The sequence below is a fragment of the Bombina bombina genome, chromosome 3 (genome assembly GCF_027579735.1).
Source record: "Bombina bombina isolate aBomBom1 chromosome 3, aBomBom1.pri, whole genome shotgun sequence".
NCBI lineage: Eukaryota > Metazoa > Chordata > Amphibia > Anura > Bombinatoridae > Bombina > Bombina bombina.
The window spans coordinates 642,042,381-642,059,382 of NC_069501.1; the positions used below are offsets into that span (position 1 = coordinate 642,042,381).

At 39.4% G+C, this 17,002-nt stretch overlaps 1 protein-coding gene across 2 annotated transcripts in view; it reads right to left on the minus strand.

The window, feature by feature from the left end:
* The window catches only part of BCAS3 (BCAS3 microtubule associated cell migration factor), a 2,220,355-nt gene that overhangs the window by 1,874,379 nt on the left and 328,974 nt on the right, over positions 1–17,002 (minus strand). For both annotated transcript variants that reach the window (XM_053707348.1, XM_053707349.1), the window contains exon 7: positions 10,864–10,936. In XM_053707348.1, the coding sequence (XP_053563323.1) occupies positions 10,864–10,936 (73 nt within the window). The remainder of the gene's footprint in view (positions 1–10,863; positions 10,937–17,002) is intronic.

Consider the following 17,002-nt stretch of genomic DNA (forward strand, 5'->3'; position numbering starts at 1 on the left):
CTGAAAAATTCTGAAGTAGTATACAACAAGATAGCTGCAATTTTTTGCAAAATCACTAAAATGTGTGCATGTTCCTGATTGTAGTCAAACTCTAAAGTGTTGTAAAAGGTAATAACACACACAGACTCTCATACAGCACACATACACACCATACAATCTCATACCACACACACCACACAATCTCATACAGCACACATACACACCACATAATCTCATACAGCACACATACACACCACACAATCTCATACAGCACACATACACACCACACAATCTCATACAGCACACATACACACCACACAATCTCATACCACACACAACACACAATCTCATACAGCACACATACACACCACACAATCTCATACCAGACACACCACACAATCTCATACAGCACACATACACACCACATAATCTCATACAGCACACATACACACCACACAATCTCATACAGCACACATACACACCACACAATCTCATACATCACACATACACACCACACAATCTCATACCACACACACCACGCAACCTCATACAGCACACATATACACCACACAATCTCATACCACACACACCACACAATCTCATACCACACACACCACACAATCTCATACAGCACACATATACACCATACAATCTCATACCACACACACCACACAATCTCATACAGCACACATACACACCACACAATCTCATACCACACACACAACACTCTCATACAGCACACATACACACCACACAATCTCATACCACACACACAACACTCTCATACAGCATACACACACCACACAATCTCATACTACACTCACTCTCATTCAATATACACACATACCACACACCCTCATACAACACACACCACAGAAATTCCTGTTAGTTTTAAAATACAATCAAATGCCTTATCTTAAAAACTATTTTGTAGGCAACTATATTTAATTTCAAACATTATAAATATATTTTTAATGCACAGCAATTAATAGCGACATTGCAAATGATCTGCAATCAATATTTTCCAGCATTTCAACTGTCACCATAATTTGTAAAGTTTTGTTTTTCAGGGACATAACCTTTGAAAAGCTTCTTGAGTGTTCTTAATACTCTGCTATGGCCAGTTAGAAATAGAAACAAATGAGCTACTACAAATATCAAGGGTGCGATCCGATATACGGCGCAGGTTGGAAACCTGCGTGGAAACCTGAGCCGCCCGTAGTTTGACCTCGCACATCGAGCTATCACATATACGGAGCTGACAGTTGCCAATGTGCCGTAAGTCGGACAAACTAGCGATGTCCAGAAATAAGTGTAAGTACAAATTTCTGGAGTCGCCAGTGACTTACGGCACTTTAGCAACTGTCGCCAATAGAAAAAGAGCTACTGTAATTCTATTGGCTGATTTTAATAGAATTACAGTAGCTCTTATTCTATTGGCTATTCAAATCAGCCAATAGAATTACAGTAGCTCTCATCCTATTGGCTGATTTGAATTTGAAGGCTCAAATCAGCCAATAGGAATTCAAGGGACGCCATTTTTAATTGCGTACCTTGAATTCCTATTCAGTGTACGGCGGAGATAGTATGAAGAGGATCCTCCACGCTCAGTGGCTCCGGTCTTCAGTTCCAGCGTCACCAATCTTCAGTTCCAGAGTGGACGGTCTTCAGCTCCGCGGTCATCGGTCTTCAACTCCTCCGCTCTGTGCCGGCTGGTTCCTGGAAGAAGGAGAGGTCGCCGCTTGGAAGAAGACTTCTCCGTCTGGAACAGGACCTTCTCCGCCGGTCTTCAGGACAGGTAAGGACTACTTGGGGGTTAGACAGTTTTTTTTAAGGGGGGGGATCGGGTGGGTTTTAGAGTGGGGGTGTGTGGGTGGTGGGTTGTAATGGGGGGTTGTTCTTTTTTTTACAGGTAAAAGAGCTGATTACTTTGGGGCAATGCCCCGCAAAAGGCCATTTTAAGGGCTGGTAATAGAGCTGATTACTTTTGTAATTTAGTTTAGGGTAGGGAAATTTTATTATTTTGGGGGGCTTTTTTATTTTATTAGGGGGCTTAGATTAGGTGTAATTATCTTAAAATTCTTGTAATCTTTTTTTTATTTTTTGTTATTTAGTGTTTGTTTGTTTTTTGTAATATAGTTTAGTTTATTTAATTGTATTTTAGTTTAGATAATTGTAGTTTATTTAGTTAATTTATTGATAGTGTAGTGTTATGTGTAATGGTAACTTAGGTTAGGATTTATTTTACAGGTCATTTTGTAATTATTTTAACTAGGTAGCTATTAAATAGTTATTAACTATTTAATAGCTATTGTACCTAGTTAAAATAAATACAAAGTTACCTGTAAAATAAATATAAACCTTAAAATAGCTACAATGTAATTATTAATTATATTGTAGCTATCTTAGGGTTTATTTTATAGGTAAGTATTTAGTTTTAAATAGGAATAATTTAGTTAATAGTATTAATATTATTTAGATTTATTTAAATAATAATTAAGTTAGGGGGTGTTAGGGTTAGACTTAGGTTTAGTGGTTAATATATTTAATATAGGTGGCGGCGGTGTAGGGGGATTAGATTAGGGGTTAATATATTTAAAATAGGTGGCGGCAGTGTAGGGGGATTAGATTAGGGGTTAATAAATTTAATATAGGTGGCGGCGGTGTAGGGGGATTAGATTAGGGGTTAATAAATTTAATATAGGTGGCGGCGGTGTAGGGGGATTAGATTAGGGGTTAATAAATTTAATATAGGTGGTGGCAGTGTAGGGAGGTTAGATTAGGGGTTAATATATTTAAAATAGGTGGCGGCGGTGTAGGGGGATTAGATTAGGGGTTAATAAATTTAATATAGGTGGCGGCGGTGTAGGGGGATTAGATTAGGGGTTAATAAATTTAATATAAGTGGCGGCGGTGTAGGGGGATTAGATTAGGAGTTAATATATTTAAAATAGGTAGCAGCTGTGTAGGGGGATTAGATTAGGGGTTAATAAATTTAATATAGGTGGTGGCGGTGTAGGGGGATTAGATTAGGGGTTAATAAATTTAATATAGGTGGGGGCGGTGTAGGGGGCTCAGATTAGGGGTTAATATATTTAAAGTAGGTGGCGGCGGTGTAGGGGGATCATATTAGGGGGTAATATATTTAAAGTAGGTGGCGGCGGTGTAGGGGGATCATATTAGGGGGTAATATATTTAATATAGGTGGCGGCGGTGTAGGGGGGTCAGATTAGGGGGTAATATATATAATATAGGTGGCGGCGGGGTCCGGGAGCGGCGGTTTAGGGGTTAAACACTTTATTAGGGATTGCGGCGGGGGATTGCGGTTGACAGGTAGATAGACATTGTGCATGCGTTAGGTGTTAGGTTTTATTTTGCAGGCAGTTTAGGGAGTTACGGTGCTCCAATACTCAGCGTAAGGCTTACTACGCCTGCATTTTGTGGCGAGGTGAAAATGGAGTAAGATTTCTCCATTTTCGCCACGTAAATCCTTACGCTGTATATTGGATACCAAACTGCGCGGGTTTGGTATATCACTCTATGGGCCAAAAAACTACGGCCGAAGGGTGAAATATACGAGCGTAACTTCTATGTACGCCGTATATAGGATACCAAACCAGCGCAAAATTTGGCGTCGCCGGCTTTTGCGGGCGACGCTGCATATCAGATCGGGCCCCAAGCATTTGTTGTGCTAAATGTAACAGGGATGGGCTTCTGAAGTCCACTCCCCCCAACTGTCCCGATTTTCGCAGAACAGTCCCGATTTTAGGGGTCTGTCCCGCTGTCCCAGGAAGATTGCCATCTGTCTAAAGACTGCCGCTTCATAACTTGTCCGACTGCTCTGAGGCTGCGGACATCAATTTGCCCGATCCTATACAATCAGGCTGATTGACATCCCCTGCTAGCGGGTGATTGGCCGCAAATCTGCAAGGGGCGGCATTGTACAAGCAGTTCACAAGAACTGCTTGTGCAATGATAAATGCAGACAGCGTATGCTGTCTGCATTTATCGATGTGTGGTGGACATGATTATTATTATCAGTTATTTATAGTGCGCCAACAGATTCCGCAGCGCTAATACGCTACATCGTATCATGTCCGTCCGCACCGTAATAAATCGGCACCCATGTCTGTGGTAAAATAGCACACTGAGTATATGTCTTCAATAATTTAAAGAGTTAAAGGGACAGTCTACTTGAAAATTTTAATAGTTTTAAAAGATAGATAATCCCTTTTTTACCTATTCCCTAGTTTTGCACAACCAACACTTTTATAATAATACACTTTTTCCTCTGTGAGTACCTTGTATCTAAGCCTCTGCAGACTGCTCCCTTATCGCAGTGCTTTCTCCTCTACTCAAGTGCAAAATTAAAGGGACAGTCTACTCCAGATTTTTATTGTTTAAAAAGATAGATAATCCCTTTATTACTCATTCCTCAGTTTTGCATAACCATCACTTTTATATTAATACACTTTTTACCTTTGTGATTACCTTGTGTCTAAGCCTCTGCAGAGTGTCCATTATTTCTGTGCTTTTGAGACTTGCATTGCAGCCAATCAGTGCTGACTCATAAATAACTCCACGGGAGTGAGCACAATATCATCTATATGACATTCATGAACTAGCACTGTCTAGCTATGAAAAACTGTCAAAAATCACTGAGATAATAAGCAGCCTTCATTGGTTTAGAAATCAGTTTGAGCCTACTAAGGTTTAGCTTTCAAAAAAGAATAACAAGAGAACAAAGCAAATCTGATGATAAAAGTAAATTGGAAAGTTGTTTAAAATTGTCTGCCCTATCTGAATCATGAAAGTGAATTTTTGACTTGACTGTCCCTTTAAAAGCTTGAAATACTGGGTCATTCAGTTTATGTATGAGTCAAAATTAATCAGGTGCACATTATATTATTGAATATGTCAAATAAAGAAAAATATAAATGTCGAAATGCGTTACATACTTTTTGATATATACTGATATATATATATATATATAAAAAAAAAGCATGTAACACACACATATACATTATATATAGCAGAAAGTTGGGTCTCTGTCAGAGGTCATGGATCTTACAGCAGGACAATGACCCAAAGCACACGTCAAAAAGCACCCAGAAATGGTTTAAGACAAAGCGCTGGAGAGTACTGAACTGGCCAGCAATGAGTCCAACCCTTCCAATTTGAGAGACCTGGAGCAGTTGGCGAAAGAAGAGTGGGCCAAAATTCCAGTAGAGAGGTGTAAGAAACTCATTGATGGTTACAGACAGGATGCGATTGATTTCAGTTATTTTTTCCAAGGGGTGTGCTACCAAATATTAAATTGAGGGTGACAATTTTGTCCAGTCCATTCTTGGAATTTTGCCTTGAATGTGTTAGATTTTCTCCACTTTTTGTGTCATACCAATACAAATTAAATAAATATGAGAATGCCTAAACATTTGTAATTGCAACAATTTTGTGGACGAAGTGTTGCATTATCTGACAGGGGTGCCAATATTTTTGGCCATGACTGTATATATAAAAGTCCAGAGAAAAAAAGCAATACTGAGCCCAAAGCTTGATGCTAGAAGCGGTTTATTCGGCTGTGCCAGGTGTTTAAAGGAAGACCTGTACTCTGTGATCTTTGTATATCATAAAATATCTCAGTATATTTTATGATATATCTCTATACTGAGATATTTTATGATATTTTATGACATACAATTTTTATCTTGCATTCTTTTATTTTTACTCAGTTGTGTTATAATTTTTGTATTGTATTGTACATTTTGAACATTGTGATGGGCACTTTTAGAATGATATTTTTGTACTGCTTAGACATGTTATTTTTGCTCTAGATAGGGCTATTTATAAATTTTTGTTATGTCTAATCATGCAAGATACAAAATAGCCAATATGGCTCTGTGCAATTACATTCTAATGTATCCCAATAAGTATATGTATATATTGACAAGTTTTTCTTGTATTGATGGATTTACTGTTAAGTAAATATTCACCAGAAAAAATAGAGGCATGGAGACTTGGAGGGGATTGACCGACATGATAAAGCTGCTAATACCCAATATATTTTAATTGGTCACATAATACTCAGCATTGATTGGCCATTTTACTCTATTTAAGCCCACATGCCTCTAGAATCACCAGCCTCTAATGAAGCGCATGTGAGCATGCGTGAAACGCGTCAGGCATTTGTTTGAATGTTTCTCCTTTAAACACCTGGCACAGCCGAATAAACCACTTCTAGCACCAAGCTTTGGGCTTAGTTTGGCTTTTTTTCTCTGGACTTTTATGCTGTCTTAGCGAGAGGAAATACTGCTTGAGCCTCTCGTTCTAACCATCTCTGATTGGTGAAGACTGCCTGAGCCGTATACTTACTCCCACCTCTTAAGCCTGTTGCAGGCACGAAATGTACTAAAGTCAGTGATTCAGGAACCCACAAGGGGGACATCACGCCCACTATGGCGGAGGATCCAAACAGCCTACTTGGGACATTACCTGCGGGCGAGACTTGAGGGCTTCCTCGCCCGATAGGCTGCATCGCCAGAAGTTGTCCTACTTGATACGTTTCTAGTTCTGGACGGATACAGGACAGAGACGTCGTAGCACAGCTTGCAGTCGTTGTGAATTCTCTGCACCAACTTATGGTAAAAAGATAAGTACTACACTTACCAACTGTAAGTTGGTCCCAACTTTTGGGACTAAGTCTAAACATCCAGAGACACTTACTCATAGCCTTTGCTGGACACCCACTAAATTAACACACTAAATTAATTTGCATATTTGGCTGAAGCAATAAAGTATAAGTGATGCAATATGCAATTTGTATTTGGTAAGCTATACAGTGCATCAATAATCAAATTGACAGTCGAGCAAGACAAAGAAAAAGAAAAGCAAATAAATGTTTTCACATATTTTGCTTAAAATATCACAGACCCCAAGTCTGCAGAATAAGCTCCTCACAATAACATTACGATTTCAAGTTGATGATTCATTTTCTCTCTGTCTCATTGTTTTCCACTTAAAATGTGAGTTACTCATTCCAGAATGTAAGGGATAAATAAAATAATAACCAAAGAAAGGTTTATGAGAATAGAAAGCTGATAGGGAAACACATTTATCTAAATATTCCTAATCGAGAGTAGGCCCTATATACACAAATACATCAGGTTACTTGGAGGCAGAAACCAAATATAAATCCTACAAGCAAACAAGCAGAATGAAACACTCACTAGCAGCCAAGAAATAAACACTGCTTCTAATCTAATCAGATTTGTTTCTAGGATTATATACATTCTGACAGCCACTCATTGGACAATATATAAAGTTTACCCAAATTCAAACAGATCTGTAATATACTGATGTGATATTGTGGCCCTGCTGACTTCAGGTTAAGACCTTTAAAGGGACAGTACACTGTAAAATTGTTTTTCCATAAATGTATTTTAAATGACCTGTTATACCAACTGCAGAGTATAAAATATTTGAGAAATTGCATTTTCGGATTTATTTGTGTATCTGAAGTAGCTGGTTTTGTGCTTTGAAACCACAGCCTATTACAATGGGTTGAGCTTCAGGTAATATCAGATCTCATTATGTTATCACTTTTATGTACACAGACTTGCTTCCTTATCTTATATTTGTCTGGAACACCAATTCAATACAGAGAGAGAACAATGGAAAATTATCATTTTATTACTTAACTATCATGCCCCCCACTGAGGGTGTAATCTCTTCTGCTGGCTGTGTTTACTTAGGCTTGTCAATAGCGTATACGCCAGTATCAAAACTTTCAGTATAGATTGGCAAGCCACAAGCTAAATCAGCTATTTCAAATGCTGAAATAGGAGTAAAGGAGCTACTTGCAACCAATTTAATACACTCTAGCAGGTAAAAAGGATCATTGGGAAAAATTTAAAGGGGAGAAAGTTTTTGGGTGAACTGTCCCTTTAAGAATGTGCGTAATACAGTCCTAGGCAAAAGCTAATTATATTAGTGGAATTTGTTTGCCATGCTGACCATAACAAAAGAAGCATGCAACAAAAATGATTTTGATTAACTGTTAAGCTTCTTCGGGTTGGTTTATCATACGATTTTTCTTTCCATTAATCAGAATGATTTAAACCAGGTATGAAGAACGGTAGATGGTGATCCACAGGTAGCTAACTGTTGAGCAGAAGGTCACAACATTGTTGTTTTTTTCCCATTTCATCACAGCCAATGGAGATAATATGGCGATAATGTTTCAATATGTTTTGCACAAGAAAATTCTGCACAATAGTGGCTTCATCTAAACGAAAATAGGTCATTTTACATGAATACGTTACTATAGATATATAGCGCTGCGGAATCTGTTGGCGCTCTACAAATAACTGATAATAATAATATTGTAAGAAACAAAGTCATGCACTTTGTAAATAAAATACATGAAAAAGTAACTTTGTGCTAAAATCACAAAAAAGGAAGACATTTTAGTATGCAAGGCATTTCAGCCTTAATCATATTTATTATTCCGTATAAGAATATTAGAATACTTCTGTGTTCAGTAGAGGTAATGATCACATTTCCATAAAAGGGACAATGGTTAGAAAATCTCATTTTAGTACTCATTTTATTACTAACAATGCTGTTAAACTATGTGTTTAACCCTCACAGAGGTGTTAAACACATAGTTAAAGTAAGCTAGGAACCAGGAGAAATTTCTGCCAGCTTTGCAGCCTTAAACACATAGATTTGTAGATCCGCTAGTGATAAAATGACAAACATTTAAACATTTTGTTTTATTACTATAACGGCCCTATAAAGGAACATAACAGTTTAATAATACATTGTTCAGATTTGTTATAGTGCACTTTTATTAAAAGCATTATTGCTTCTAATGACATGTTTAAAACCTGGATAGGTGATGAATGCATAATTAAAGAGATACGAAACCCAAATATTTATTTTGTGATTCAGAGCATATCATTTAAAAAAAAAGTTTTCAATGTACTTTTATTATCAAATTTGCTTCATTCCCATGATATTCTTTGTTGAATAGATACCTAGGTCACATCTGGTGCACTACATGCAAGGAGATAGTGCTGCCATCTAGTGCTCTTGCAAGGAGATAGTGCTGCCATCTAGTGCTCTTGCAAGGAGATAGTGCTGCCATCTAGTGCTCTTGCAAGGAGATAGTGCTGCCATCTAGTGCTCTTGCAAGGAGATAGTGCTGCCACCTAGTGCTCTTGCAAGGAGATAGTGCTGCCATCTAGTGCTCTTGCAAGGAGATAGTGCTGCCATCTAGTGCTCTTGCAAGGAGATAGTGCTGCCATCTAGTGCTCTTGCAAGGAGATAGTGCTGCCACCTAGTGCTCTTGCAAGGAGATAGTGCTGCCACCTAGTGCTCTTGCAAGGAGATAGTGCTGCCATCTAGTGCTCTTGCAAGGAGATAGTGCTGCCATCTAGTGCTCTTGCAAGGAGATAGTGCTGCCATCTAGTGCTCTTGCAAGGAGATAGTGCTGCCATCTAGTGCTCTTGCAAGGAGATAGTGCTGCCACCTAGTGCTCTTGCAAGGAGATAGTGCTGCCATCTAGTGCTCTTGCAAGGAGATAGTGCTGCCATCTAGTGCTCTTGCAAGGAGATAGTGCTGCCACCTAGCGCTCTTGCAAGGAGATAGTGCTGCCATCTAGTGCTCTTGCAAGGAGATAGTGCTGCCATCAAGTGCTCTTGCAAATGAAAATTTTTTTTGCAAAACTGATGCCATATAGTGCTCAAGAAATGGGCCGGCTTCTAAGCATAGGTCCCTGTTTTTTCAACAAATTATTATACCAATAGAACAAAAATTGATAATAGAAGTAAATTAGTAAATTGTTTAAAATCACTTGCACTATCTGAATTATGAAAGAAACATTTGGGGTTTCATATCCCTTTAAGATTGCACTTGAGTGCTATGCACAAGCATGAGACAGAGACAGTGCACTGCTATCCATATAGAGACTATGATATTAATCACTAAAGGAGTACCCTTGAGCTCAATTGGTATGTAAGATGGTTTGGATAAAAAACAGCCCTTGGCAAGGAATACATAACGGATGAGATAGTCTGCTACCTATTTGTCCACTCCCTAAAAGCAAATCTCTAAAAAGGCCAATGTATAAGGTCTGGCTTCTCTGCCTTTTTATTATTTCTGTAATTGTGCATGTAAACTTATAGCAGTGCAGAAAATGGTGGTGCTTTTCAAACAATCAATGATAATAATTATAAGAAAATAATAACATGGATGACTTTGCACAGGGCTGTACTCTCTTTCATGACTGATATAAGCTACTGTTGTGGAATTGTCCAACTTCACATACAAAGAAAAGCTTGTGATCCTGCCAGTGAAGTAGGGGAGGCTATATCACACAAAGTACAAGGTAGAGATGTATCCACAGCAGACAATACTCTTAAGTTCAGAAGTACATAGTCTGTCTGCTAAATGACATGAATCATCAAGTTACCTAGAAACAATCATTGCAATAGCCAAGAACCAGAAGGTTATACCAAATTTACAGCCAGCATGCTTATTCCAATACAAAAGTAAGCAATAAATGTTGTGATTTTGCTTTGTACTACAATATAATGTGTTCACTTTTAAAGGAAATTAAAACACTGCCCGAGACCTGACCTTACACATACAAGCTCTCCCACTGTTGTCAGTCCCATCTAATAGAGGAGGTAGTTTATTTACACTAGCAAAATAGATATCCCCATTATTTTCCATTCTAGTTCATCTTTTGCCATCCAAAAGGGCAATAAAAGAACCATGTTTGGAAAACAAAGCGCATATTGTGCATATGTGTGTATTGGGGGGGGTGTATGCATGTGTTTGTGTACCATCCAGTATATTCATAAAACAATATTTACTTACCCACAAGACCCAGTGCTTTTGCACATTGCTAGCAGCGGCCTCTTTTCAGAAAAGCTGTCACATTTTTGAGCACCTGAAGATCAGAAACAGAAAAAGAAAGTTGTGATTTTTTTTTATAAAAATATGACAAGAAGAAAATATGTACTTTTTGGAAGACTATATACGTGTACAGTTAATTTGTCCCTGAAACACACAAAAACACATTGGGCTAGATTACAAGTGGAGCGCAAAATATTGCTTTCGCAAAAGCACCAATTGAGCGCCACTGAGTAATACCAGTGCACGGAAATATTTGTGCTCTGGTATTACAAGATAGCCCCAATGCGACAGGAGGGGTGGCATTGTAAAGTAAGCGGCTGAGGGCAGTGTAATACTTTCATTTAACCTAGAAATGCAGCCAGTTGCCTAACCCAGCTACATACTACACAGTGATTGTATAGAGGAGTGCAAAAACATAATTTATGCTTACCTGATAAATTTATTTCTCTTGTAGTGTATCCAGTCCACGGATCATCCATTACTTATGGGATATATTCTCCTTCCCAACAGGAAGTTGCAAGAGTCCACCCACAGCAAAGCTGCTATATAGCTCCTCCCCTAACTGCCATTACCAGTCATTCGACCGAAAACATGCAGAGAAAGGAAAACCATAGGGTGCAGTGGTGACTGTAGTTTAATGGAAAAATTACCTGCCTTAAAGTGACAGGGCGGGCCGTGGACTGGATACACTACAAGAGAAATAAATTTATCAGGTAAGCATAAATTATGTTTTCTCTTGTTAAGTGTATCCAGTCCACGGATCATCCATTACTTATGGGATACCAATACCAAAGCTAAAGTACACGGATGATGGGAGGGACAAGGCAGGTACTTAAACGGAAGTTACCACTGCCTGTAAAAAACCCTTTCTCCCAAAAATAGCCTCCGAAGAAGCAAGGTATCAAATTTGTTAAATTTGAAAAAGTATGAAACGCAGACCAAGACTCCGTCTTGTAATCTGTTCAACAGAAGCCACATTTAAAAAAGGCCCAAGTGAAAACCACAGCTCTAGTAGAATGAGCTGTAATCCCTTCAGGAGGCTGCTGTCCAGCAGTCTCATAAGCTAAATGAATTATGCTTTTTAACCAAAAAGACAGAGAGGATTGCTGAAGTCCTTTGACCTCTCCTCTGTCCAGAATAGACAACAAACAAGGTGAAAGTTTGATGAAAATCTGTAGTAGCTTGTAAGTAAAACTTTAAAACACGAACCACGTCCAAATTGTGTAATAGACGTTCCTTCTTTGAAGAAGGATTAGGATACAAGAATGGAACAACAATCTCTTGAGTGATATTCTTGTTAGATACCACCTTAGGTAAAAACCCAGGTTGGTACACAGGACTACCTTATCCGTACGGAGAACCAGATAAGGAGAATCACATTGCAACGCAGATAACTCGGAGACTCTATGAGCCGAGGAAATAGCTACCAAAAAGGAACTTTCCAAGATAGAAGTTTGATATCTATGGAATGAAAAGGTTCAAATGGAACTCCTTGAAGAACCTTAAGAACCAGCTTTAAGCTCCATGGCGGAGCAACATTTTTAACCACAGGCTTGGTTCTAACCAAAGCCTGACCAAATGCCTGAACGTCTAGAATACCTGCCAGACGCTTGTGCAAAAGAATAGACAGAGTAGAAATCTGTCCTTTTAAAGAACTAGCTGACAACCCTTTTCTCAAAATCATCTTGGAGAAAAGATAATATCCTGGGAATCCAGACTTTACTCCATGAGTAACCCTTGGATTCATAACAATAAGATATTTACACCATATCTTATGTTAAATTTTCCTAGAGACAGGCTTTTATGCCTGTATTAAGGTATCAATTACTGACTCGGAAAAGCCATGCTTTGATAACATCAAGCGTTCTGTCTCCAGGCAGTCCATCTCAGATTAGTTATATTTAGATGGTTGAAAAGACCCTGAGGTAGAGGGTCCTGTCTCAGAAGCAGAGACCGTGGTGGAAAGGATGACATGTCCACCAGATCGGCATACCAGGTCCTGCGTGGCCACGCAGGCGCTGTCAAAAGCACCAAAGCACTCTCCTGCTTGATCTTGTGCAAATCCCTCCGGAGGGAATTCCCACTCCCCCGGATGAAAAGTCTGACGACTTAGAAAATCTGCCTCCCAGTTCTCAACACCTGGGATAGGGATAGCTTTTAGACAAGAGTGAGTCTCTGTCCAGTGAATTATTTTAAGACTTCTAACATTGCTAGGGAACTTCTGTTCCCCCTTGATGGTTGATGTAAGCCACAGTCGTGATATTGTCCGACTGAAATATGATGTACCTCAGAGTTGCTAACTGAGGCCAAGTCTGAAGAGCATGGAATATCGCTCCCAGTTCCAGAATATTCATTAGAAGGAGGGTCTCCTCCTGAGTCCACTATCCCTGAGCCTTCAGGGAGTTCCAGACTGTATCCCAACCTAAAAGGCTGGCATCTGTTGTAACAATTGTCCCATCTGACCTGCGGAAGGTCATACCCTTGGACAGATGGACCCGAGATAGTCACCAGAGAAGAGAATCTCTGGTTTCTTGGTCCGGATTTAACAGGAGAACAAATCTGTGTAATCCCCGTTCCTCTGGCTGAGCATGCATAGTTGCAGTGGTCTGAAATGTAGGCGTGCAAACGGTACTATGTCCCTTGCCGCTACCATTAAGCCGATTACATTCATGTACTGAGCCACCAAAGGGCGCGGATGGAATGAAGAACACTGCAGAAATTTAGAAACTTTGACAACCTGGACTCCGTCAGGTAAATTTTAATTTCTACAAAATCTATCAGAATCCCTATGAGGGAAACCCTTGATATTGGGGATAGAGAACTCTTTCCTTGTTCACTTTCCACCCATGCGATCTCAGAAATGCCAGTACTACGTCCGTATGAGACTTGGCAACTTGGATGTTTGACGCCTGTATCAGGATGTCGTCTAAATAAGGGGCCACTTCTATGCCCCGCGGCCTAAGGACCGCCAAAGTGACCCCAGAACCTCCATAAAGATTCTAGGGGCTGTAGTTAACCCAAAGGAAAGAGCTACAAACTGGTAATGCCTGTCTAGAAAGGCAAACCTGAAAAACCGATGGTGATCTTTATGCATCGTAATGTGAGGATAAGCATCCTTCAAATCCATTGTAGTCCTCTATTGACTCTCCTGGATCATAGTTAAGATGGTACGAATAGTTTCCATCTTAAATGATAGAATTCTAAAGAATTTGTTTAAGATCTTTTAGATCCAAAATAGGTCTGAAGGTTTCCTTTCCTTGGGAACCACAAACCGATTTGAGGAAAACTGTGTCCCTGTTCCTCTATTGGAACTGAATGGGTCACGTACACAATGCAAGAATGTCTCTTTCTTTATCTGGTTTGCAGATAAATGTGAAAGGCAAAAACTCCCCTTTTTTGGGGTTGAAAGCTTTGAAATCCAGAAGATATCTCTGGGGTATAATTTCCAATGCCCAGGGATCCTGGGCATCTCTTGCCCACGCCTGGGCGAAGAATGAAGTCTGCCCCCTATAGGATCCGTTACCAGATAGGGGTCCGTTCCTCATGCTGTTTTAGAGGCAGCAGCAGGCTCCTTGACCTGCTTATCTTTGTTCCAGGTCCGGTTGTCTCCAGACCGCCTTGGACTGAGCAAAAGTTCCCTCTTATTTTGCCTTAGAGGAAATTGATGCCACACCTGCCTTGAATTTTCGAAAGGCACGAAAATTAGGCCTTTTTTGTCCCTTGATTTGGACCTGTCCTGAGGAAGGGCATGATCTTTTCCTCCAGTGATATAAGTAATAATCTCCTTCAAACTAGGCCTGAATAGGGTCTGCCCCTTGAAGGGAAGTTAAGTAGCTTATTTATTAAAGTCACGACAGCTGACCATGATATAAGCCATAGCGCTCTGCGCACCAGTATAGTAAAAAACAGAATTCTTAGCCGTTAGTCTAGTCAAAGGAACAAAGGCATCAGAAAACAAAGGAATTGGCTAGCTTAAGTGCTCTAAGCTTGTCAAATATATTCATCCAATGGAGCCTGTAAAGCCTCATCAAGAGACTCAAACCAGAACGCCGCAGCAGCAGTGACAGGAGCAATGCGTGCAAGGGGCTGCAGGATAAAACCTTGTTGAATAAACATTTTTTATCCATTGGATCTAAAAAAGCACAACAGTCCACGCCAGAGGTAGTGGTACGCTTAGCTAGAGTAGAAACTCTTCTCTCCACCTTAGGAACTGTCTGCCATAAGTCCCGTGTGGTGGCAACTATTAGAAAACATTCTTCTAAAAAATAGGAGGGGAAGAGAACGGCACACCTGGTCTATCCCATTCCTTATGAAAAATTTTAGTAAACCTCTTTAGGTATTGGAAAAACATAAGTACACACCGGCACTGCATATTATTTATCCAGTCTACACAATTTCTCTGGCACTGCGATTGTACACATTCATTCAGAGCAGCTAAAGCCTCCCTGAGCAACAAGTGGAGGTTCTCAAGCATAAATTTTAAATGTAGAAATATCAGAATCAGGTTAAATCATCTTCCCTGAGTCACAAATATCACCCACAGACTAAGCATATTGTGAGGTAGTATCAGACATGGTTCTTAAAGCGTCTGTATGCTCTGTATCTACCCCCAGAGCTGTTTTGCTTTCCTTTAATTTCAGGTAGTCTGACTAATACTGCTGCCAGTGTATTATACACAACCTTTGCCATGTCTTGTAAAATAAACGCTATGGGCGCCATTGATATACTTGGCGCCATTTGAGCGTGAGTCCCTGGAGCGGGAGTCAAAGGGTCTGACACGTGGGGAGAGTTAGTCGGCATAACTTCCCCCTCGACAGAATCCTCTGGTAAAATAAACGCTATGGGTGCCCTTGATGTACTTGGCGCCATTTGAGCGTGAGTCCCTAAAGCGGGAGTCAAAGGGTCTGACACGTGGGGAGAGTTAGTCGGCATAACTTCCCCCTCGACAGAATCCTCTGGTGATAATGTTTTTAAATACAAAAAATGATCTTTATTGTTTAACATGAAATCAGTACATCTGGTACACATTCTAAAATGGGGTTCCACCATGGCTTTAAACATAATAAACACAGAGCCTCCTCTATGTTAGACATGTTAGAACTAATAAAGAGACTAGTAAGCTTGGAAAACACTTTAAATCAAGTTAACAAGCAAATATAACAAACGTTACTGTGCCTTTAAGAGAAACAAATTTTGTCAAAATTTGAAAAACAGTGAAAAAAGGCAGTAAATCAAACGAAATTTTTACAGTACATGTAATAAGTTAACAGAGCATTGCACCCACTTGCAAATGGATGATTAACCCCTTAATGCAAAAAACAGATAAAAAAAAAAAAAAAAAAACGACATTTTTTTAAACAGACACAACAAAACTGCCACAGCTGAGCTGTGGATTACCTTCCCTATAACTGTTTCTATGCAAAATTTAAGCCAGCCATGTGGAAAAATTAGGCCCCAATAAGTTTTATCACCAAACATATGTTAAAAAACGATTAAACATGCCAGCAAACGTTTTAAAACACATTCTTATAAGAGTATGTATGTCTATTAATAAGCCTGATCCAGTCGCTATCACTGCATTTAAGGCTTTACTTACATTACTTCGGTATCAGCAGTATTTTCTTAGTCAATTCCATTCCTTAGAAAAATATTACTGCACATACCTTAGCATATATCTCTATCAATCAGCCTGGTACCAGTCGCTTTCACTGCATTTAAAGGCTGTACTTACATTACTTCGGCATCAGCAGTATTTTCTTAGTCAATTCCATTCCTTAGAAAAATATTTTACTGCACATACCTTATTTGCAGGAAAACCTGCATGCCATTCCCCCTCTGAAGTACCTTACTCCTCAGAATGTGTGAGAACAGCAACTGGATCTTAGTTACGTCTGCTAAGATCATAGAAAAAATGCAGGCAGATTCTTCTTCCAAATACTGCCTGAGATAAACAGCACACTCCGGTGCCATTTAAAAATAACAAACTTTTGATTGAAGAAATAAACTAAGTATAAAAAACCACAGACTCTCACGACCTCCTATCTATGTTGAGACTTGCAAGAGAATGACTGGTAATGGCAGTTAGGGGAGGAGCTATATA